General features: G+C 47.8%; 1 protein-coding gene across 1 annotated transcript in view; it reads left to right on the forward strand.

Moving 5' to 3' along the window:
- Nucleotides 1-25768, forward strand: part of ZMYND15 (zinc finger MYND-type containing 15) — a 108480-nt gene that overhangs the window by 77615 nt on the left and 5097 nt on the right. The window contains exons 12-13 of the mRNA XM_078669537.1: nucleotides 7802-7860; nucleotides 24041-24201. Of these exons, the coding sequence (XP_078525663.1) occupies nucleotides 7802-7860; nucleotides 24041-24201 (220 nt within the window). The remainder of the gene's footprint in view (nucleotides 1-7801; nucleotides 7861-24040; nucleotides 24202-25768) is intronic.

Consider the following 25768-nt stretch of genomic DNA (forward strand, 5'->3'; position numbering starts at 1 on the left):
ATTCCAGGCCCCATCCGTCATAGCCTCTCCCGTGTCTTGGGTCCAAATGTCTCTAAGTGTGGTAAGAGGCATAGCGGCGTGTTCCCTAATCCCAGTGTATAGCCACCGCACCAAGTGTCCCCCGGTCCCCATGTAGTGGAGGAGATGTACCAATTCATGTTGCGTAGGTTTGTTTCGCTGTGAGGCCCACTTGGCCGTGCTTCCTGAGAAGGATTGTGCCATGAGTCGTTCCTTTTTAACGGTTGAGGGTTCAAGCAGCAGTGCTTCGGCATTTCGCAGTGGTCTCATCACTCCTGTCACTTTGGGGCAGATTTACAAGCCCCGTGCGCCATTTTTGCATCCCTTTTCCCATGTTAAAAATGACGCAAAAGTGGCACAAGGGCCTTGTAAATCAGCCCCTTTGAGTTTGTCGGCCCGGTGTCGTAGAGCGGATGTGTGTCGGGCCTGTGAGTGATACAAGGTGTGTCATACATGGCCCTGGCCTCAATGGGCAGCCAGTGGGGAGTGAACAGCATCAGTGAGAAGAGGTTGCCCTATAATGAAATGTGATGCTGAATGTAGGATTGGTTTAAGAGGAGTGAGGTGCGTCTTGGCGACCAATCAAGAGGGAGTTAAGTAGTCGATTCCTGAGAGCTCTAACGATTGATCAAGAGTTTTCAGATCTCTCTCTGGGCTGTAGTGGTGGATCCCCAAAAAAGACACAGTCGATAGCGCATGTTTTGGGCCATAGTGCTGATTTGCAATTGTAGGTTTAGCCTTTCATCTAGGATAGCAGCGCCTTGAGACCCTCACGGGTGAGTAGTGCGCTTTATAAACCCCTTGATTGATTGATTGATTGATTGATTGATTGATTGATTGATAGCTCATAGGGATTCCACGTAGTCAACGATGGGAGGTGTTCAGTTTAGGATGTACAGTGTGTCCATCCAGGATTGGACAGGAGGTGCGGCTCAGATGAAGAAGTTCCGTAAGGGTTCAGTGTTAAGTGCTGTGAAGTCAACCAGTCTTGAAGAGTGCTTAAAGTGCTGACGAGGTGTGAGATGCCATTTGGAGAGGATACCTTTAAGTGCAGCCGGGCGTCACCTGCATATCGAGGGTAGAGGATCCCGGATTCTCCTAGTAGGACTCCACCGGGCTCGATATAAGGGTTGAACAGGGTTAGAGCAAGGATGGATCGCTGAGGTACCCCTTGATTTTCCGCCTTCGATGTCGAGAAACGGTCTTCAATTTTTATCTTCTGCGACCTGACTATGAGGAATGATTCAAACCTTTATTAACCATGCCATAAATGCCCATTCGATTTTTGAGTGTGTCAAGGAGCGTAGAATGGTTACCTGTATCAAAGGGTGCTGATAGGACGAGAAGAATCAGGAGGCAGGAGATGCTTGAGACAAGACTCGGCGCGCATCATCGACCACCTGAAGCCCAGGGTCAGATTGGTAACGCGGGCACTCGGGAAATGACCGAAGGGCCGGTAGCCGAGTTCTAGATGTGAGCTGCTTTTTTGGGCAGCCTGGGAGCTGTCTGTGCTGTTAGGATGCCGCCAGCGGCCCAGGGGGTGCCTGGGTGGCCTTTCTAGAGGCAGATGGGCGGAGGTATCATTCCCTGTCTCTTGCTGGGCCGGCCCATTAATGTCTGCTGATTGAGGGGGCAGGGGGCCTGAGCAGAAGTGGTCTCACTTGCATTCATGTGTGGCTCAGCAGTGTGAACTAATCTGTGCATTTTTTTTTATCTAAGTGAAGTTATTAAAACATGCCCCCACCCCCTTTCGTTTCATAAAACTTCGCTGAAGCAGTGTTTTGCGGAAAAGCAATACGCAAATGTCGGCCGCTTCTTTTGGTGTGCCCGGGCCGATTTTTGATCCCAATCCAACCCTGGGTGAAGCCGCACTCTTCCAGTGCTGCAGCCGTGATGAAAGCCAGATTGGTATTCGTCCAGGAGGTTGCTGTCCTTCATGTGTTGGGTGACCTGATCGTCTGCACATTTTCCCCTGATTTTTGTCAGGAAAGGGAGGTTGGAGAGAGGGTGAAAATTGTTGAGGCCAATCGCATCTCCGGAGGTTTTTTTGAGGCGTGGGTGACTTAACCAGTCTTGAGACACTCAGGAAATGTTCCCTGCCTGAGAGTAGAGGAGCACGTGTGTGTTTAGGTCTTTGGCTTTGTCACCTCGGATAGCGGCCATGAAGTGGCTAGATGGTTTTGTGTTTGGGATGGTGTTACATCTTCCGCTCTAACTCTGTCAAATAGCTGCAAAGTCTTCTGGGATTTGCATATAGCGGTAGGATTACTGCGATTATATCAACGCAGAAGTGATTTCATTTTGGAGTCGAAGAACTGTACGGATTCTTCTTCTTTCGCGGTTGGTTTAGGCCTTTGGGGCGTACTGAAGCCAATCTACCAAATAGACTGCATGGCAACCTGCCAAGTTTCTTATTTACTCTTCTGCTGTGGGAGGGACATTCATGGGTGAATGACGGATGCTGTGGGAGGGACATTCATGGGTGAATGACGGATGCTGTGGGAGGGACATTCATGGGTGAATGACGGATGCTGTGGGAGGGACATTCATGGGTGAATGACGGATGCTGTGGGAGGGACATTCATAGGTGAATGATGGATGCTGTGGGAGGGACATTCATGGGTGAATGACGGATGCTGTGGGAGGGACATTCATAGGTGAATGACGGATGCTGTGGGAGGGACATTCATGGGTGAATGACGGATGCTGTGGGAGGGACATTCATAGGTGAATGACGGATGCTGTGGGAGGGACATTCATGGGTGAATGACGGATGCTGTGGGAGGGACATTCATAGGTGAATGATGGATGCTGTGGGAGGGACATTCATGGGTGAATGACGGATGCTGTGGGAGGGACATTCATGGGTGAATGACGGATGCTGTGGGAGGGACATTCATGGGTGAATGACGGATGCTGTGGGAGGGACATTCATAGGTGAATGACGGATGCTGTGGGAGGGACATTCATGGGTGAATGACGGATGCTGTGGGAGGGACATTAATGGGTGAATGACGGATGCTGTGGGAGGGACATTCATGGGTGAATGACGGATGCTGTGGGAGGGACATTCATGGGTGAATGACGGATGCTGTGGGAGGGACATTCATGGGTGAATGACGGATGCTGTGGGAGGGACATTCATGGGTGAATGACGGATGCTGTGGGAGGGACATTCATGGGTGAATTATGGATGCTGTGGGAGGGACATTCATGGGTGAATGATGGATGCTGTGGGAGGGACATTCATGGGTGAATGACGGATGCTGTGGGAGGGACATTCATGGGTGAATGATGGATGCTGTGGGAGGGACATTCATAGGTGAATGACGGATGCTGTGGGAGGGACATTCTTGGGTGAATGACGGATGCTGTGGGAGGGACATTCATAGGTGAATGACGGATGCTGTGGGAGGGACATTCATAGGTGAATGACGGATGCTGTGGGAGGGACATTCATAGGTGAATGACGGATGCTGTGGGAGGGACATTCATGGGTGAATGACGGATGCTGTGGGAGGGACATTCATAGGTGAATGACGGATGCTGTGGGAGGGACATTCATAGGTGAATGACGGATGCTGTGGGAGGGACATTCATAGGTGAATGACGGATGCTGTGGGAGGGACATTCATGGGTGAATGACGGATGCTGTGGGAGGGACATTCATAGGTGAATGATGGATGCTGTGGGAGGGACATTCATGGGTGAATGACGGATGCTGTGGGAGGGACATTCATGGGTGAATGACGGATGCTGTGGGAGGGACATTCATGGGTGAATGATGGATGCTGTGGGAGGGACATTCATGGGTGAATGATGGATGCTGTGGGAGGGACATTCATGGGTGAATGACGGATGCTGTGGGAGGGACATTCATGGGTGAATGATGGATGCTGTGGGAGGGACATTCATAGGTGAATGACGGATGCTGTGGGAGGGACATTCTTGGGTGAATGACGGATGCTGTGGGAGGGACATTCATAGGTGAATGACGGATGCTGTGGGAGGGACATTCATAGGTGAATGACGGATGCTGTGGGAGGGACATTCATAGGTGAATGACGGATGCTGTGGGAGGGACATTCATAGGTGAATGACGGATGCTGTGGGAGGGACATTCATGGGTGAATGACGGATGCTGTGGGAGGGACATTCATAGGTGAATGACGGATGCTGTGGGAGGGACATTCATGGGTGAATGACGGATGCTGTGGGAGGGACATTCATAGGTGAATGATGGATGCTGTGGGAGGGACATTCATGGGTGAATGACGGATGCTGTGGGAGGGACATTCATGGGTGAATGATGGATGCTGTGGGAGGGACATTCATGGGTGAATGACGGATGCTGTGGGAGGGACATTCATGGGTGAATGACGGATGCTGTGGGAGGGACATTCATGGGTGAATGACGGATGCTGTGGGAGGGACATTCATAGGTGAATGACGGATGCTGTGGGAGGGACATTCATGGGTGAATGACGGATGCTGTGGGAGGGACATTCATAGGTGAATGATGGATGCTGTGGGAGGGACATTCATGGGTGAATGACGGATGCTGTGGGAGGGACATTCATGGGTGAATGACGGATGCTGTGGGAGGGACATTCATGGGTGAATGACGGATGCTGTGGGAGGGACATTCATGGGTGAATGACGGATGCTGTGGGAGGGACATTCTTGGGTGAATGACGGATGCTGTGGGAGGGACATTCATAGGTGAATGACGGATGCTGTGGGAGGGACATTCTTGGGTGAATGACGGATGCTGTGGGAGGGACATTCATGGGTGAATGACGGATGCTGTGGGAGGGACATTCATAGGTGAATGACGGATGCTGTGGGAGGGACATTCATAGGTGAATGACGGATGCTGTGGGAGGGACATTCATAGGTGAATGACGGATGCTGTGGGAGGGACATTCATGGGTGAATGACGGATGCTGTGGGAGGGACATTCATGGGTGAATGATGGATGCTGTGGGAGGGACATTCATGGATGAATGATGGATGCTGTGGGAGGGACATTCATGGGTGAATGACGGATGCTGTGGGAGAGACATTCATGGGTGAATGATGGATGCTGTGGGAGGGACATTCATAGGTGAATGACGGATGCTGTGGGAGGGACATTCATAGGTGAATGACGGATGCTGTGGGAGGGACATTCATAGGTGAATGACGGATGCTGTGGGAGGGACATTCATGGGTGAATGACGGATGCTGTGGGAGGGACATTCATAGGTGAATGACGGATGCTGTGGGAGGGACATTCATGGGTGAATGACGGATGCTGTGGGAGGGACATTCATAGGTGAATGATGGATGCTGTGGGAGGGACATTCATGGGTGAATGACGGATGCTGTGGGAGGGACATTCATAGGTGAATGATGGATGCTGTGGGAGGGACATTCATGGGTGAATGACGGATGCTGTGGGAGGGACATTCATGGGTGAATGACGGATGCTGTGGGAGGGACATTCATGGGTGAATGACGGATGCTGTGGGAGGGACATTCATGGGTGAATGACGGATGCTGTGGGAGGGACATTCATGGGTGAATGACGGATGCTGTGGGAGGGACATTCATAGGTGAATGACGGATGCTGTGGGAGGGACATTCATAGGTGAATGACGGATGCTGTGGGAGGGACATTCTTGGGTGAATGATGGATGCTGTGGGAGGGACATTCATGGGTGAATGATGGATGCTGTGGGAGGGACATTCATAGGTGAATGACGGATGCTGTGGGAGGGACATTCATAGGTGAATGACGGATGCTGTGGGAGGGACATTCATAGGTGAATGACGGATGCTGTGGGAGGGACATTCATGGGTGAATGACGGATGCTGTGGGAGGGACATTCATAGGTGAATGACGGATGCTGTGGGAGGGACATTCATAGGTGAATGACGGATGCTGTGGGAGGGACATTCTTGGGTGAATGACGGATGCTGTGGGAGGGACATTCTTGGGTGAATGACGGATGCTGTGGGAGGGACATTCATAGGTGAATGACGGATGCTGTGGGAGGGACATTCATGGGTGAATGACGGATGCTGTGGGAGGGACATTCATAGGTGAATGACGGATGCTGTGGGAGGGACATTCATAGGTGAATGACGGATGCTGTGGGAGGGACATTCATGGGTGAATGACGGATGCTGTGGGAGGGACATTCATAGGTGAATGACGGATGCTGTGGGAGGGACATTCATAGGTGAATGACGGATGCTGTGGGAGGGACATTCTTGGGTGAATGACGGATGCTGTGGGAGGGACATTCTTGGGTGAATGACGGATGCTGTGGGAGGGACATTCATAGGTGAATGACGGATGCTGTGGGAGGGACATTCATGGGTGAATGACGGATGCTGTGGGAGGGACATTCATAGGTGAATGACGGATGCTGTGGGAGGGACATTCATAGGTGAATGACGGATGCTGTGGGAGGGACATTCATAGGTGAATGACGGATGCTGTGGGAGGGACATTCATGGGTGAATGACGGATGCTGTGGGAGGGACATTCATAGGTGAATGACGGATGCTGTGGGAGGGACATTCATGGGTGAATGACGGATGCTGTGGGAGGGACATTCATAGGTGAATGATGGATGCTGTGGGAGGGACATTCATGGGTGAATAACGGATGCTGTGGGAGGGACATTCATAGGTGAATGACGGATGCTGTGGGAGGGACATTCATGGGTGAATGACGGATGCTGTGGGAGGGACATTCATGGGTGAATGACGGATGCTGTGGGAGGGACATTCTTGGGTGAATGACGGATGCTGTGGGAGGGACATTCATAGGTGAATGACGGATGCTGTGGGAGGGACATTCATGGGTGAATGACGGATGCTGTGGGAGGGACATTCATAGGTGAATGACGGATGCTGTGGGAGGGACATTCCTGGGTGAATGACGGATGCTGTGGGAGGGACATTCATAGGTGAATGACGGATGCTGTGGGAGGGACATTCATAGGTGAATGATGGATGCTGTGGGAGGGACATTCATGGATGAATGATGGATGCTGTGGGAGGGACATTCATGGGTGAATGACGGATGCTGTGGGAGGGACATTCATGGGTGAATGACGGATGCTGTGGGAGGGACATTCATAGGTGAATGATGGATGCTGTGGGAGGGACATTCCTGGGTGAATGACGGATGCTGTGGGAGGGACATTCCTGGGTGAATGATGGATGGTGTGGGAGGGACATTCCTGGGTGAATGACGGATGCTGTGGGAGGGACATTCATAGGTGAATGATGGATGCTGTGGGAGGGACATTCATGGATGAATGATGGATGCTGTGGGAGGGACATTCATGGGTGAATGACGGATGCTGTGGGAGGGACATTCATGGGTGAATGACGGATGCTGTGGGAGGGACATTCATAGGTGAATGACGGATGCTGTGGGAGGGACATTCATGGGTGAATGACGGATGCTGTGGGAGGGACATTCATGGGTGAATGACGGATGCTGTGGGAGGGACATTCATGGGTGAATGACGGATGCTGTGGGAGGGACATTCATGGATGAATGATGGATGCTGTGGAGGTAGGAGGGACATCTATCCCAGAGTGAATGATGGATCCTGTCTGTGTCAGGGGGAGGGGGCTTGGGTGAATGATGGTAGAGCAGCTGGAGAAGTCACTGCAATGGGAGCAGCAGGTTTGAGGAGAGTGTCTGGTGTGAATGAATCAAACCCTCTGCAGTGTTCAGTCACTGAGCCTCTCTGAAACTTACTTTTTCTCATTTCAGGTTTTAATTCTGGTTTCGGCCTGAAGGACACTTGGCTGAGCTCTCTGCCAAGACTCCAGGTAATGGGACTGAGAAGAACCTATAGATTATGACCCCTCCTCCTGTAGACCATATTATAAACTAGACAGCTGCAGGAAACCCAAATGCTGCCTTTGTGTTTGCCACCTGTTGGGCATTATTTGTCAGGTAGGATCAGAGACTGGGACAAGCCTCACTGAAGGAACACGTCACACATCACTGCACCGCTGGCCCACAACAGGGGATTGTGAAGGTCACAGTGGTGTAATAAACAGCTGGAGTGTGGCAGAGCTCCCAGCCAGGACCAGCTCAGGCCCACCTGCTCCTGAACACACCAGTGGTGTCAGGCAGAGGATGGGCCTGAGATGGAAGCAGCTCAAGGAGGCCCTGCCAGGAGTCCCAGCTCTAGAGGCCCCAAAACACGCGGCACCCTTCCATGGGTCGGCCATAAATATGTAAAGTGTTTCCAGTCTGTGAACACACACTGTGTGCGCCATCACACTTTAGTTGTGCTGAACACATTTAGTGATAGCTGTTCCTGCCCTCCCTTTCCGGACTAAGACCTCTTTTGACATTTAGGACAGTTCATGGTTAATCTTTCCTAACTTTTAATCACAATCGATATCCAGGCCAAATCACTGTCCGAGAAAAAAGGCAAAATATAGAAATATTGAGCTTTTTTCCAAAAACTGCAAAAAAGTGTGTGCTGAAAGTGCACGTTTCTTTCTAACAAATAGCATACAACAAAAGGCTTGACATGCTAAAATAACTCCACCCCAGCTTTATGAGAGAGGCTGAGACAAATAAAATACTCACCATTTTTTGGACACTTTTGTGAGCAGTGGTCACCATGCCCTTCTTTCGTAGCTCCTAAGTGCTTGTGGCTTCTGGTGTACTGAGTGTGAACCCAGTGGATGAAACCAGAAAGTAATAGGTTTCCAAACAATAGACAACGTTCTGAATTCAGCGAGGGGTCATTTGTATAGATTAACCAAGGTTCCCCCCACAAAACAATCAATGAATTCACAAATAGCGAATATAAAAGCAAAAAAGGGAAATCGACTCACATCTGTCGGTTTTGTATCGAAGGCTGATTTGTAAAAGCGATGCATTGATATGTTTCACAGATTCTTCTAGTCACACACGAATGTAACTTTTATAATGTGCCCCGAAACACTTTATACCCAGTGCCAACAATCCAGCCTTGGAAACTGTTTTATTTTTATTTTATACCACGGTGCATCACCGAATAATGGAAAATAAAATGAATAAACGTTGGTTAGGTACCAAAACTGTGCAATTCTGAAATATGCACAAAAACCTTAGTCAAAGGTTAAGTGTCTTTCTTAGCAGCAAGAATTCTATAATATGCAACATCTTGTGTAATTGTGAGGACTAAAAGTGGGAAATCACTAGCAATAGAAACGCAAACATTTTCCAAACTTCAAATAACAGCAAATGTTCTGCTATCCTTCATTGCATAATGTGTCACGTTTTAATAAAAGGCACAGAGATGCATGGGCGGGATTATCAGAGGAACAAGGAACAGCCAAACCACATCCATGTCCAGCGGCTTTTTCAGAAAAAATTTCCAAATCAAATCATTTGGGTAGCGCTATCACCCCTAGCGGCATCTGGGCGCTGAGGGCGTGACGACTCAAAAAGCCAGGTCTTGAGTTTCTTCCTGGAGTCTGCAGGGAGGGTGGGGTTCGGCGATGGGGGGCAGGTCGTTCCAGGTCTTGGCGACGATATAGGAGCAGGAGCGGCCTCCGCTGCGGCGGATGCCGGGTGAGTGCACCGGTAGCTCGGCAGAGAGTCGGTGTCTTGGGGACGATGGAAATTCAGTCGATGGTTGATGTAGGCCGGTCCTGGGTCGTGTAGGGCTTTGTTGGCATGAGTGAGGATCCTGAACTGGCGTCTCTTCTGGATGGGGAGCCAGTGGAGGTGTCTGAGGGGGGGGTGGTGTGTGTGATGTGTGTCCTTTTATCGGGGTCCAGGGTGAGTCTAGTGGCCGCATTCTATATGGTCTGGAGTCGTATGAGCAGAAATGCCAGCATTGAGAGCGTTTCCGTAGTCGAGTCGGCTGCTGATGAGGGCCTGAGCAATAGCTTTTCTGGTGTCGGTTGGTATCCATCGGAAGATTCTGCGGAGAGTGCAGAGGGTGTAGAATCAGGCGGAGGTGACTGAGTTGTCTTGCCGTTTCATGGTCAGTTGGCTGCCCAGTGGCTTGCCTAGGTTATGTGCCAGGTCTGTTGGTGTGGGTGCGGGTCCGAGTTCAGTTAGTCCCCAGCTTTGGTCCCATAAGGAAGTGTTCTTCCCGGAGATCTGTACTTCTGTCTTGTCGGAGTTGAGTTTAAGGCAGTTGCCCTCATCCAGTTGGTCATGGCGTTGCAGAGGTTGGTTCTGGCAGTGGAGGGGTCTTCGGAGAGCGAGAGGATGACTTGAGTGTCGTCTGAGTGTGCGATCATGTGGAGGCCGTGGGATCTGACGACGTCTGCGAGTCGGGCCATGTAGACGTTGAAAAGGGTGGGGCTGAGGGATGGTCCTTGGCAGGAAACTGACAAAGAGAAAACACTGCAGGATTGAGGCCCAGGGCCAGCCAGCAATGAAGAAACCCTTCCACCCCAGGGGCCGGGGGAGGGCTGCGTAGCTCAATCAGGTCAATGTAAAGTAAACCTACGTAGGGAAGCCCCCTGGTCTGCCTGAGCTCCCCCATATTCTTCCGCCTCTAATGCTATTTTCTGGCCTCCTCGTCCTGTTGGCGTCCACTTCCAAACCTTTCCTGGCTTCACTACCCTGGTCCTCGTCAGCTGTGTGTGTCTGGGTAAGGGCAGCAGAAAGAAGCAGCAGCTGTATGAATGTGAGTCAGGATAGGACAGAGGCGCAGAGATGCAATGGAGTGGAGTTGGACTTTCCAATATAATACAGGAATTTCATTTTCAAGCCGGCCAGTGAGCCAAATTGTGGCAATTTCCTTCAGAATTGGGATTTAGGGTCACAGCACTTCATGGGTGTGTAATGTCCTTTCAAATGAAGTGTCTGTTGGCTATGCTGTAATTCGATTGGCCAGGTGGTGTCAATGCTACACTTTGAATGGCCACTAAATGTCCCTTTTGCCAAATCCAAACTGCCAACAGCACACTCTGATTGGCCACCAGGGGCCGCGTTACAAAGACGGCACACTGCCCCTCTCTGTGCCATGGCACACTTTCAAACTGGTGCGCTGGGCAAATAGGGACAGTGCGCACTATTACAGGTAAAGTACTGCCCCGGGGCAGCTGCAAGCACGTGGCTGCAACCGTGGTCATGTGGAAAAGTAAATTTTGTCATGTTCTGTGTCCCTACGTGTCATCCATCATATGTTATGTGTGCATGACCAATATGCATATGTTATTCCCCATGTCCGATTAATGACGCAATTATAGTTGTGTCCACCTCTGATCTGCCATTTCCAGTCCTCGTGAATACTACGAATATCAGGCCTATGTAAAGCTACGTTGCCACGTTTCTCAGTGTGCACGTTATTTCATTATAAAGTCCCCGTTTCCAGGCCTCAACAGGGCCTGGACACTAGATTCAGCTCCTGTCTCCTGAAGCCTCGCTGAGGAGCGATCCAGCCCCCACCTGTATCCTCGACCTTTCACTTACTTCCTGCCTCGCAGTGCCCGGTGTAGCTTGGCTCTGCCTCTGAGTCTGCCAAGACTATATTATGATTCCCATTATCAGTTTAGTCCTCCTTCTCTGCATTCCTAAGCTACTGAACTGCATCAATAGTTTCCGTCATTGTCTAGCCTTCACGTCTCCACGTTAGAGAAATACTGTATTTAATGGTCATTTAATATTCTTCATCACGCACTATATGTAGAATAAATGCATGCTCCAGTCTTAGAGTCAGTTAGCTTTTCCCCTCATGACTTCTAGTTTATATCAACATGTTCCCTAAACATCAGATACTAGATAGGGTTTAGGTACATGTCGCTCCGACCCTCCAGACTTTAGTCTCTGCTCCTAGCACAGAGTTCATAGCCCCCAGCTTCTCCTCGTAACACGTCATTGCCAGTTTGCGCGCACCACCAGGTTAGAGGTCCCGGCTCCTTAGGTAGCCCCCTCCTATGTTTCCGCCCATTCATGACATATTCTGTTACGTTTGCATCACATGTCTGAGTTACGCCTTCTTTTTACTCTTATCTTTCGCGACTGCTACGCGTCACGCCTTCTGCTCCACCCACTGCTACGCCTACTGCAATGTAATGCTATGTGTTTGCGCTATGTATATATGCTCATGTTTTGTTATTAAAAGTTAGCGCGCTCATCCCAGCCCCAGCAGCTGCTGGGCCCTGTCATCCTATTCCTATGCAGGTTGTCCTGTTCCTGTCCTTATGCTGTATTAAACCTGCAAAACTCCCACTACCTCGAATCTTGACTCTTATTTATTGAGCTATCTGTTATTCATTCATTCACTCAAAAATAGATCCGGTATTATTTATTTATATACCACATAATGGCGCCCGAATAGGGACTTGCCCTTTCCCCACGCGTCGGTGAAGCCACGCCGACCCCCTGACCCTCTGCAGTCGTGACGGAACTCTTCTGCGCAGTGGCAGATATTTCTGCTCAAGTATCCCTCAGGCCCACGGAGGAGACGGAGGAGGCGGTCCAGCATCCAGACGAGACGGTGGAGGAACGCGGCGAGTCCCGACCAGAGCCCAAGCCAAGAGTCCAAGGTCCGAGGTATCCGGAGGTCCACCCGTAACTGAAGTCCGAAGTCCGAAGTTCGTCGTCGTAGCAGTCCAGTCCAGTCCGAAGCTTTCCGTTCTTGCTGCCCGGTGAGTACCATTACTGGGGTAGTATCTAGACAGGGTCAATCTAAATTGACTCTGGTCCGTGGGTTGGTGGTACACAGACTCACAAACGAAGTGTTCACCTAGGTGGATACGGGTCTTGATGCGTCCCTTTATGGGACCGGTATGTTCCGTACTGTTTCAGCAGTGCATCTAGTTTCTGTTCTAGTCAGTTTCTGTTCTCGAGAAAATTCATGTGTTCTGTTCTCAGTATTTCCAGGTAGTATTCTGTCCGAACTGTTATTTTAAATGTTTTTCATGTATTCTAATGTCGTGGTATGAATGGGAAATAAGTATCGTGTTTATTGTGTATTGTATTGTGTCTAGATTACAGTTCAGTCATGCCCATATTTTCCAAGTTACGTCAGTTAAAAACTAAAAAGGGTCTGCTGGAAGCAGCAGTTCCCGTCCCGCCCAGGGACAGTCCAGGTCACTTTATGTATCAGAAACATGGCATAAGTGCCATATTGTATCTAGATTTATGGGTAGAGTATACCAAACAGTTAGAAGAAAAGTATAGATGGCCCGTATCGGGTACATGGGATGCCGAATGCATCATGCGAGTAGAGGAGGCATTATGGAAAAAGAAAGCCAGACAGTCACAGAAAGATGCCATCGAGTTATGGCGCAAAGAAGCTCATAAAAGAACCGAAAAAGAAATCAGAAAATCAGAATTAAGTAGAGAATCCCAAGAACGAGCCCAAGAAAGAGAATTAATCGAGATAGGTGAACGAGTTAGAACTGAGCAATCAGACAGACAGAGGCATGCCCTCATTAAGGGTATGTATCCTCTTCTTGCTGAGGGCTTGCCAAAAGCGACCCCGGAGGCATCCAGTAATTTCCCGCCACCACTAGTTCCGACCAAACTACGTCACAAACCGACCGCAGCTGATATTTTCATCTCGTCCTATTTGGACGACACAGTCCCCGAATATGCAAATCCTGTTCGCGCTCCGCCCGTCCCTGTAAATCAGGTAATTCCTGCTCCTCCAGACACCGGGGTGCCCTTAACAGCTCCCCCGGGTCAGCCCGCCATACAAGTCCAGCCCACGTTACAATTACCCACCCTGCCAGGACGAAAAGCATCAGTTGATGATTCTAGTTTAGGGGCCGCAGGAGGAGGTCCTCCCCAAACCCCGCCGCCATACAAGCGTTTATCAGCACTCGAATTACATGCTCAAGCATCACAGCGTACTCCCAAGAGTAATAAGTCTGTTGCAGAAATCAGGCAAACCCTTGGCGAATGTGTCTATGACCCAGTTCCAGGCGAGTTTAATATGGTTTTATATTCCGTACGCGTAAGGAGAGTGACCGAGTATCTAGTCACCCTGCCGAATATGAAAGAAGATCTAGACAGGATATATCGTTTCATCCGTACAGGGGATGACCCACAAAGTATTAGTGATGCCATGTCTCAAAGGAAAGCCGAGATTCAGCGCATGATATTAAAGTTCTTAATTAACTGTCTAATAAGAGAACAGGATTACCCGTCTAAAGACCCGGAAGAAATGAAAACTCTAACAAAGTGGAGTGATAATATAGCCGAAGGAAAGCACAATACCATTGGTGCCATGGAAAGTATGTACAAGAAAATCCGTAGAGAGATAATAAAGATACACGAACAGCGTAAAGCAGCACAAGTAAGCGAGAAAGAAAGTACCTCTGATCCTGAAGAGGAAGACGAGGAAAATACTGCCAGAATAGCATATGTAGGAAAACCTAGATTTCCAGATCGCCATTTACGTCTAGAACACAAGTCTACTTTCCATCATTCAGCACCAGAACAAGGTTCCCTAGAACAAGTATTCCAAGCTACCGATCACATTCTGAAATCACGAATCGGTTATAGTGAATTAAGTACTATGCATGAACAGGAACTAGTTCGGTCAGCAGTCCGATGGATTACTGATTCTACCACTTTTCCAGACGAAATAGTGGCACAAATGTTCCTGAAAATGCCCCCAGCCGAGCAACGACTGGTGGGTATGTATATGATTCAGCACCTCATTACTCTGTATGAGGGTCAACATTCTGATCCAGGCCCGTTACATGATATCTTGAACGAGTTACTCCAGTATAAATGGAGAGGTCTAGGTACCGATTTAATTAGTGTAATTCTAGAACAGCGTCACAAATATAGAACATTTTTGAACCCGCATTTTGTTCATGTCTCACCCCCAGAAAGTAAACCCTTCTACATAGACAGACAGAATCCGTTACGAGAAGTCCACCCAGTCAGAGGAGCGGGTGGCGAAATGCAACGAGTGTTTGTTTACACCCCGATCACAAAGATGGAACTCCTCGAAATGAAGAAATTAATTCCCTGTCATGACAAAGATCCAGCAGGGTTCCATAGAGAATTAAAAGACATGCTCCGTATGGGAGAATACACTTACCCAGATATCATTAAAATGTTAAAGGTTCTGTTGCCCGCAGGGGTGTATGAAAAGCTAAAGGAAAAAGAATGGGAGGTGGGAGAGAAAAAGATAGATTGGGCAGTTCTAGAAGCTGAAGATAAGATACGTGTACCAGGTACTGGTCTTGGAGAGAAATGTAAAGAATTACCAGAATTATTAATTCAAGTTTTACCCAGATTATTAACAACGAGAAAAGAAGACTGGGATGCAATCTCAGCCTGTAAACAGAAACAAGATGAAGATATTAGTGATTTTTATTCGAGGTTTGAAAAATGCTTTAGCATCAACAGTGGCCTCAAGACGAGTAGTGAGTCATACCCTCACCTTTTCGTTACCAAATTAGTCGAGAATTCAAGCCCACAAGTTAGAAACCGAGTTCTGAAAGTTGAAAGCACCTGGCAAGCAAATACTCCGTCCCAGATGCTCCAGATGCTCCAGTACCACCAGAATAGAATCAGGGAAGAGCAAGAACACGAGAGAAAACGTATGAAAGACACGAAAATGAAAGTGCTAGTTGCACAATCTGTTCCTCAAGACAGTCAGAAGAAGGGTCCGAATCAAGCCAGTCATCCTGCAGCTCCCGTTAAAGGGAACTGCAATTATTGTAAACAGCCAGGTCATTTTATAAATGAGTGTGCAGTTCTGAAACATAACATAGCTACTGGTAAGACTAAAGAAAGACCACGTCCGCCTAGACAGGAACAAGTTTCACAGATTCCTCAGCCACAGAATGCACCACAGACAGTTACAGTACCGCAGCCTATTGCTGCAACACAGCATGTTACATCGCAGATGTACCAGTATGCACAGTCTGAGTATCCAGAGTACCAGCCATATTCATGAAATAGCCTAGAGAGGGAGGTAGGCTTGCCTCTCATCGAGATACCTGTAGATCAAGAAGGTCCCTATGTTCACAGTCAAGTACTAGGGAAAGACAGAAAGTTTTTGATTGATACAGGGGCAAGTAGGACCACAATTAGTCATGCCGAAGTTCCAGGGGCTCCGCTCTCAGGCTCAAGAAATGTTTCCCTTGGATTTTCAGGAAAGCCTATCGTTAATGAGATTTCAAAGCCAGTCACTCTAGAAGTAGGTCCATTGTCCCGCACTACTGATCTGTTACTTACTAAGTCATGTCCAGAAAACCTATTAGGCATTAAAACACTGAAAGAGTTAGGTGCAGTTATATGTTGTTCCCCAGAGGGAATACGTCTGTTCCTACGTGACTTTAAGGGTCACTATGTATTACGAGATTTTGATTCAAGACTGTCTAAAGTTCCGCAGTATTTATGGGCGCAAGGTCCAACTGATGTAGGTTACATGCAAATCACACCCCATCGTGTGACTCTCAAACCAGGTGTAGTGTTACCACGAATCAGGCAGTATAGATTGCCACCTGAGGCTGTAGCAGCCTTATCCAAAATTATAGACGAGCTCATGGCTCAAGGAGTAGTTGTAGAAACTGACTCCAACGTATGTAACTCTCCGATCATTCCAGTTATGAAACGTACTGATCCAAATGCACCCCCAGTATATCGATTAGTGATTGATTTACGAGAACTTAACAAATGTATTATCCCTCAGTACCCAGTTGTCCCAGATATCTCTTCCCTATTGACAGCTATTGATTCCGAAGCCACGTTCTTCACTGTCATAGACCTCAAGAACGCATTTTTTAGTGTTCCCATCCATCCAGACAGCCAGTTTCTTTTCGGATTTTGTTTAAATGGAAGGAGCTATATGTTTACACGAGCTCCTCAAGGTTTCACAGAAAGCCCTAGTATTTACAGTCAAGCACTCAAGAGACAACTAGACAATGTTCACATGCCAACTGACACTGCCCTGCTCCAGTATGTCGATGATCTACTGATCACAGCCCGTTCTGAACGTGACTGCGAGCGAGCGTCACTCACGGTTTTGTATTTCCTAGCCGAGATGGGGCACAAGGTGTCACCTTCGAAGCTTCAATTCTGTGTCCAGCAAGTGGTCTACTTAGGACACTTACTGTCCAAGAGGGGTAGGCAGTTGACACCAGACCGTATCCAGTTGATAGCGAGTTTTCCCCAGCCCAGAACCCAGAAGGAGGTACGTGCCTTTGTTGGCCTTACTTCTTATTGCAGACAATGGATTCCCCAGTATGCATTTCTAGCCAAGCCACTGATACAGTTAACGACACAGGAGGCAGCCGTATCGACTGTTCTCCCTTGGACATCTGAACATACACTTAGTTTCAACGAGTTAAAGAAAGCTTTATGTCAAGCTCCAGTTCTAGCAACACCGAACTACAGTAAGCCTTTTACACTTTTCGTTACTGAACGTGAAGGTACAGCATTATCTGTTCTTACACAAGATCAAGCAGGACAATACAAGCCCTGTGCTTATTTTTCTAGCACATTAGATCCAGTCGCCCAGGCTCTGCCTGCGTGCCTCAAGTCAGTTGCAGCCACAGCACTAGCTATCAGACAAAGTGATTCCATAGTCTTAGGACATACCTTGACAGTACAAGTCCCACACTCCGTGGAAGTTCTTTTAAACCGAACACAAACACAGCACTTGACAATTGCACGTTTAACAGGTTATGAATTGACACTGTTTCAGCCACACATAGATATTAGACGCTGCAACATCCTGAATCCTGCTACACTGTTACCATCAGTTAGTTCAAATCCTGCCGCACACGACTGTGTGGAAGTAGTCAACATTACGACAAAGCCAAGACAAGACCTGACAGACGTTCCGTTACCAGATCCTGACCTGACACTTTATGTGGATGGTTCATGTATGAGAACTAGTACAGGAGAACTAGTCGCCGCGTATGCAGTGACTACTGATACTGAAGTTATTGAGACACACCGTATTGATACCCTGTCCGCTCAAGCAGCAGAGCTAGTTGCTCTGACACAAGCCTGTATACACGCCAAGAACTTGAAAGTTAATGTTTACACAGATTCACGTTACGCATTTGGAGTTGTACACGACTTTGGAGTGCTCTGGCAGGAGAGAGGTTTCATGACTTCTCATGGAACCAAGATTCAGCATGGTCTCCTTATTCAAGCTCTGTTAGATGCCATACACTTACCGACATCTATCGCTATCATGAAATGCAAAGCACATACGAAAGTTACTGACATTATTTCTCAAGGTAATGATCTAGCAGATCGCACAGCCAAGCTTACAGCACAGACTCCAGACACTCAAGTTAATCTAACACAGACACATACTCCAGATCTGACTACATGTATGACAGTTAAGGACCCTACACAAGATGTCATAGATATCCAGTTACATGCTACTCCCGATGAAATCAAGAAATGGTCTGAACAAGGAGGGGTCCAGACAGATCAAGGATGGTTAACAAAGGGTAGAGCCACATGGTTTCTCCCCGACTCTATGGTTCAAGTCATTATTAATACCGCACATAGTCCAGCACATTTAGGAGAAAAAGCTATGTTAGACAGTATCCAGAACATTTGGTTCAACAGGCATTTGCGAGCTGCAGCCAAGCAGAAAGTCCGTACCTGTATGATATGCTGTCAGTTTAATCCAGGTAAAAGTGTCCCGGTGGAACAAGGGGGTTTCCAGCCTCCTGACCACCCTTTTGAGGTCCTCCAGATGGATTATATTCAGATGGAGCGATGTCGAGGTTTCAAGTATGTCCTTGTAGTTGTATGCGCTTTGTCCAGATGGACAGAAGCATATCCAGTCCCAGATTACACAGCCGCGACCACTGCCAAACAGTTGGTTCGTGAATTTTTCCCTCGATATGGACTCCCTAGAGTCGTATATTCTGATAACGGTCAGCCATTCTCATCTGAGTTGATGAAGCACGTTTCCCTGTTGTTGGGGTACCAGTGGAAGTTTCATTGTGTACGCCATCCTGAAGCAGCCGGTCTAGTCGAGAGACATAATCAGACTCTGAAAATTCGAATTGCCAAAATATGTAAAGATAAGGGTGTGGACTGGCTAGTAGCTCTGCCAGTTGCTTTGTTTTATATGCGCATGGTCGCACATTCCAGATCAGGTCTGTCCCCGTATGAGGTCGTTTTCGGCCGCCCCCCTAACATGTGGGGTACTCCTAGACCCCGAAGTATTACTGATGTTTCATGTAATATGCTGACAGATTACCTAGCTTCCTTGATGTCTGCCCTCAACTCATGTCGTTCACAGGTTGCCGCCGCATTTCCAGACAATACCGAGGTGGCACCGCATGAGATCGTTCCAGGTTCGATGGTGCTCGTCCGGAACTTTGACAGATCAAGTCCGCTGGAGCCACGTTGGAAAGAGCCCCGTCAGGTCCTCCTCACCACCCGTACAGCCGTGAAATTGGAAGGACGCCGCGGCTGGGTGCACCTTTCGCACGTCAAGAAATTCTACGGATTAAAACCGGTCTCTAAAAACATTTCCCAGGATATCAAGACTTGTCAAAACATTGTTCCTAAGGACTGTCCCGCAAATGACATTGACACAACCCCTCCCCTGTTAGAGAAAACTCCGCAGCAGGAGTATAAGCAAAAACTCCGGTCTAGTAAAATAAGTCAGTCAGTTTGATTGTCTAAGTCCTCCCCTAGGTGAAACGGTTAGACTGTTTCTGACATGTATAAAATAGACCCCCATAGTGAGAGAGTCAGTCAAAACTCAAACCAATGTATCGTTTTTCTAAGTTTCATATTATTCATCAGCATAATGATTTCCTGCACTAGTTACGCATTTTTCCTGTGTTTTCCAGTTCCTCATGTAAATAAGCCTTCTAATGTTACAGTAGAGCACACGTTTAGTGATCTGCCCCCTCATGAACTGTTCTACCGCCTCGCTATGCGTAACAATACATTTATCCGCATGTTACATTATTCACACCAGACCAGCAATGCCACTAATTGTTGGGTGTGTGGTCGACTCCCCCCTTTCCAGACGTCAAAGGGAGTTCTGCCACTCTTTCCTTATCCTTTTTCCCATAATGGTTCGTGTGGAGCATGGTCCACGTTAACGTCATCCTCAACAGATATGTCTTTTCTTAACAGTATATGTTTCCCAGACAAGAAAGGTTTCCCCCACAGAACAGGTTTAGATCTAGAAAATGAAGTGTACAATTTAGGTAACTATTCTTCGAATTTTATGGTCCTGAATGTTCAGTCTGATACTACTCCAGACTCACCTGCTATTTCAGTACTACCAGTCAAAGGCGAATTATGTGTCCGTAATTATGGTTCTGTACACGTAGGACATAGTGATTGTACTACTATTATCAAGTATAGTGACAGTGGGAAATCTATTTTCAAAGCTTCACGTCATTCTTATTTTGTTTGTGGTCAAACTGCATATGTTCGTCTGCCCCTCGATTGGGAGGGAACCTGTTACATTGCCTTCCTACTGCCACCTGTTTTCCTAGCCCCACCTGACTACCATAGGAATTCCTTCCTAGTACATACTAGACACAAGAGAAACCTACCGATTGTCGATTATACTGAAACTGCTGCAGAGCAATTCATTGATATTGATAAAGGTGTGTTCCCTTATTTAGGTACAGTTGTAAACAGTAAGCTAATCCGTAGGTTAACAAGAACCCTTGAAGCAGTAGTAGATGAGACTGCCTCCGCTCTAGGTAACTTAACCGAAGAGCAATCCTTTATGAGAATTGTTGTGCTCCAGAATCGTCTCGTCCTTGACGTCATACTGGCCGATAGGGGCGGGGCCTGTAGACTCATCGGATCTAGTTGCTGCATTTTCATTCCAAATAACGCGCCGTCTGTTTATTTAGCTATAACCAGACTTCATAAAATTGCCCATCTGTTACACCAAGATCCAGGCACCTGGACATGGTCCGGTTGGTTCTGGAATATAATTTCCGGCTGGGGATGGAAAATCCTGTCCTTTCTAGGTATTGCAGTAGCGATCATATTCAGCTGCTGCCTCTGTATACAATGTGGCCCTGCGATTTGCGGCATGTGTGCTACCTCTTGTATTCCTAGTCCCAAGCCCCGTTCTAAATCTCGTTCCAAGACAATTCGAGATGAACAAATGGTACTGTATGAAATGATAGATGGTATCATGAATATTGATGTTTCCTGATGGAAACGTAGTGACAAGGAGGGAATGTGGAAAAGTAAATTTTGTCATGTTCTGTGTCCCTACGTGTCATCCATCATATGTTATGTGTGCATGACCAATATGCATATGTTATTCCCCATGTCCGATTAATGACGCAATTATAGTTGTGTCCACCTCTGATCTGCCATTTCCAGTCCTCGTGAATACTACGAATATCAGGCCTATGTAAAGCTACGTTGCCACGTTTCTCAGTGTGCACGTTATTTCATTATAAAGTCCCCGTTTCCAGGCCTCAACAGGGCCTGGACACTAGATTCAGCTCCTGTCTCCTGAAGCCTCGCTGAGGAGCGATCCAGCCCCCACCTGTATCCTCGACGTTTCACTTACTTCCTGCCTCGCAGTGCCCGGTGTAGCTTGGCTCTGCCTCTGAGTCTGCCAAGACTATATTATGATTCCCATTATCAGTTTAGTCCTCCTTCTCTGCATTCCTAAGCTACTGAACTGCATCAATAGTTTCCGTCATTGTCTAGCCTTCACGTCTCCACGTTAGAGAAATACTGTATTTAATGGTCATTTAATATTCTTCATCACGCACTATATGTAGAATAAATGCATGCTCCAGTCTTAGAGTCAGTTAGCTTTTCCCCTCATGACTTCTAGTTTATATCAACATGTTCCCTAAACATCAGATACTAGATAGGGTTTAGGTACATGTCGCTCCGACCCTCCAGACTTTAGTCTCTGCTCCTAGCACAGAGTTCATAGCCCCCAGCTTCTCCTCGTAACACGTCATTGCCAGTTTGCGCGCACCACCAGGTTAGAGGTCCCGGCTCCTTAGGTAGCCCCCTCCTATGTTTCCGCCCATTCATGACATATTCTGTTACGTTTGCATCACATGTCTGAGTTACGCCTTCTTTTTACTCTTATCTTTCGCGACTGCTACGCGTCACGCCTTCTGCTCCACCCACTGCTACGCCTACTGCAATGTAATGCTATGTGTTTGCGCTATGTATATATGCTCATGTTTTGTTATTAAAAGTTAGCGCGCTCATCCCAGCCCCAGCAGCTGCTGGGCCCTGTCATCCTATTCCTATGCAGGTTGTCCTGTTCCTGTCCTTATGCTGTATTAAACCTGCAAAACTCCCACTACCTCGAATCTTGACTCTTATTTATTGAGCTATCTGTTATTCATTCATTCACTCAAAAATAGATCCGGTATTATTTATTTATATACCACAGTCAGACATTACTAGAGGAAAGACCATCTTGACGCGGCCGCTCCATTATTCACTTTGCAGAGTGCAGTCAAACTCCACTCTGCAGATAGCGTCGGTGTCTCTGTGTCACAGGAGGAGCCGCACAAGCATCTGCCGCCTCTTCTGTAGCACCACAGAGTCCCACAGGGGCAAAAACGGGCACACGCACCCGGGGCGCTGTACGTAATGGGCCCAGATGTCACTGAAACCAATTCCACACTCCTTTTGGGCACCAATTGCATTGTTCCAAACAGTGCCGGGTGGGCAACGGGCATGTGCACCCTTTTTCTGCACCCCCTGGGCACCGTCATATTACAGAAGATATCGTAGATGCTCGTGCGCCCTCTTCTGTAATACGGATAGCACTGGTCGACGCAGAGTGCCGGCGATGTCTTCAGGGGCCTTTCCCTCATTAGCATGGGCTGGCTGACTGACGGAGACGGTTTGTCTTCCTCTGTGGAGGCAGCTCCCGCCTGCACTTCAAAGAGGGTACTGAGATACACCTGCAAGAGGGTGCAGTGAGTATTGAACCTGCAGTAAGATCGGACTGGCCCTCTATGTGCACCGGCACTATTGGTATTACAGATGAGGACGCCCTTTCTTCGTTAGTACTACAGAGCCTCCCCCCAGGGGTGCAAAAACGAGTGCAAACATCCATCGCACCCCAGAGCACTGCTTGTGATACAGCTCCACATGTCAAGGTAGCCAATTCCATGTGCCGAAGTCACTGTAACTAATTCCATACACAGACTCACTAATCGTTGCCACTAACGCCTCGGTGTTTGCATTACAGTGAAACTCGGAAACCTGGGGCCAGATGTACTAAGATTGGGAATCGCAAGTTCCAAATTGCGATTTTCTCCAAATTGCAATTAAGAAATCCCTATTCCAACTGCATCAAATGTTTATTTTTATAATTATTGATTCCTTGTGGTTCGCAAATCAACCTACCTCATGAATATTAATGATGTAGGTCATAATTTGCAATACTTTAAGAATGACAGCCGTCATAGGCATGGTGACGCGCTGAGGTCAGCAGACCACCATGTCTGTGATTGCTTTTAAATAAAGCAATCTTTTTTTTTTTAAATGCAACCTGTTTTTCTTAAATGAAAATAGGATGCGTTTTAGAAAAAAAATTAGGAGTCCAAATTTCATTTTTTAAGAGTAGGCAGTGGTCCTTGTGGCTCTTGTGCCTACTCTTAAAAAACATTCTTCAACATTAACAAAGTGGAAGGCGTCTCTTGGGGAACCCTTGCTGTTTGCGAATGGCTTACCAGCTCCTTTGAGGAGGTGGTATATTGTTAATTTTTTGCGACCAGAATTTGCTTGCAAAACAATAATACATACCAACACGATTCAGTATTTGGAAGGGACGCCCGAAAGAGACCCCTTCCAAATACTGAATCGCACACCTAAACTTCGATTTTGTGGAATCGCAGTTTAGTGTTTGTACATAAAAAAGGAATTTTTGCTGTTGCAAATGGCACGATTCTGTGAACCGGGCATTTGCTACCTCAAAAATGCTTTGTAAATCTGACCCCCGGGAGGCACTGGTAAAGACATTAGGTAGTGCCTGCATTTAACCCCTCTGATCGTTTTCATTCTTTGCCCTAAAAGGGATGAGACCTCTTCCCTTAAATTCTCTTGTCTCTGACTCCACAGTCTCTACGGGTGCCGGCATACTTTACGGAGTGCAGCGAGTACAGTTGCGCCATCGACGAGCAGATCATGGGCATAGCAACAGGCGGTACCATGAGCAAGGCAGCCGTGAACCCCTTCCGCTCCCCTTTTCGCATTGTGGGGATCGACAACTGTATGCCATGGTAAGTACTGCGTGAAAAGCGGTAAGTACTGCGTGGGAAGTGGGAGTACTGCTTGGAAAGTGATAAGTACTGAATTGAAAGCAGTCAGTAGTGTGTGGAAAGTGGTAAGTACTGCGTGGAAAACGGTAAGTACTGCGTGGAAAGTGGTAAGTACTGTATGGAAAGCTAAGGAGGGGCTAGCGGCCGTCCAATCAAAGTGTGACTTCAACCACAAAGCAGGTACATGATGCTCAATCTCATCATTGGCTTCTCTTTAAGTCCAGAAGCATACCTTCTTTTTATCCAGCTACAGTGTGCGTTGGGAGAGTTCTGGGGGAGTCGCATGCGGCCACTAACGGAAACACACTTACTTGTATACAAGCACCGGAACGTTGAGCGCTCCACTAAAAACAATGAGGTGTCTAAGGGCCAATAATGGCTAGTACAGACCTTCTGCTTCAATGTTCCTATTTAGCTAGAGCGTGGACCCCTTAGGGCATCTCGAAGGTGCTTCTCATTAGGACATATTTTTGGAGAGAGGCAAGGAGTCGTCCTACCCGTTTCTGAGAACCCTGAATAAATACGTCACACAGGCACCCTGAAATCTGATGTAAGAGCTTATATTCTTTGTTCTAGAAGTGAAATTGTCACACTATTGGGCATCACAACAAATTTAACACAGGAAGTAGATAAGGGTTTTCAACTTTATGTCCTGGTGAATTGCCACAGAGCAGTTCTGGACTAGCAGGGCAAGAAACATGTCAACCTCATTTTATAACCACAAGCTTCTTACCACGCTCACAGGTTCTTTGATATTTGTTTTAGTCTTGGCTTGGACAATCCCTGAGTATAAATCTCCAGTGGCAGGGTTGTCCATAGCCAAATTTAGATCCCGTTCCCTCCCAGTCTATCACAGCTCCCTCACAATTCTGAAACGAGCCATATGTCTTCAATTATCGTGCCCATGTCTGGGCCCGATAATTGAAGACATATGGGCTTTGCTGCGCGTAACAGACGCCAATAGGCCATGGGCAGAGCAATGCACCCGCCTTTGGCCTATTGCGTGCTCTGTTTAAAAAAAACACGCCCTCAAAGCCCAATAGCGGAACCCGAAAGGAAAAGCACGAGCGTGTGCGATTCCAGTGTTCGTTTTCAAACCCTGGACAAAAGGGCTCGCCTGCGTGAGCAGTGCTGCGCACTGCATCACGAGGGGCGAGCCCTAAAAAGGGCATCGCCTTTTGCCGTGTATAACACCAGGCATGAAGATTGAAAAGATCTCCAGTAAAGAGCCCCAAATGGGGTCTGGTGGGTATTCCAGCGCCCACCCACAAGGACCAGAGCCCGGTGATGAAGCGTGCCACCTTGGCGGGTGAGGGTTTGTGCATCCGAAAAGGGACTCCCTGTTGATCTAATACTGACCCCTTGTTCACAACGCGATCTGGTGGCCTAGCGGAACTGCACACTTTTTTGATTTTGCATACGATGAGGGGGATCTGTTCTGGAGCATCCAATTCCTCTCACCCCTCTCCTCTTAGGTTGTGGTGTTACATGAAATATCATCATAACATTCTGGTTATTGTTGATAACT

The sequence above is a fragment of the Lissotriton helveticus genome, chromosome 12, assembly GCF_964261635.1.
Source record: "Lissotriton helveticus chromosome 12, aLisHel1.1, whole genome shotgun sequence".
NCBI lineage: Eukaryota > Metazoa > Chordata > Amphibia > Caudata > Salamandridae > Lissotriton > Lissotriton helveticus.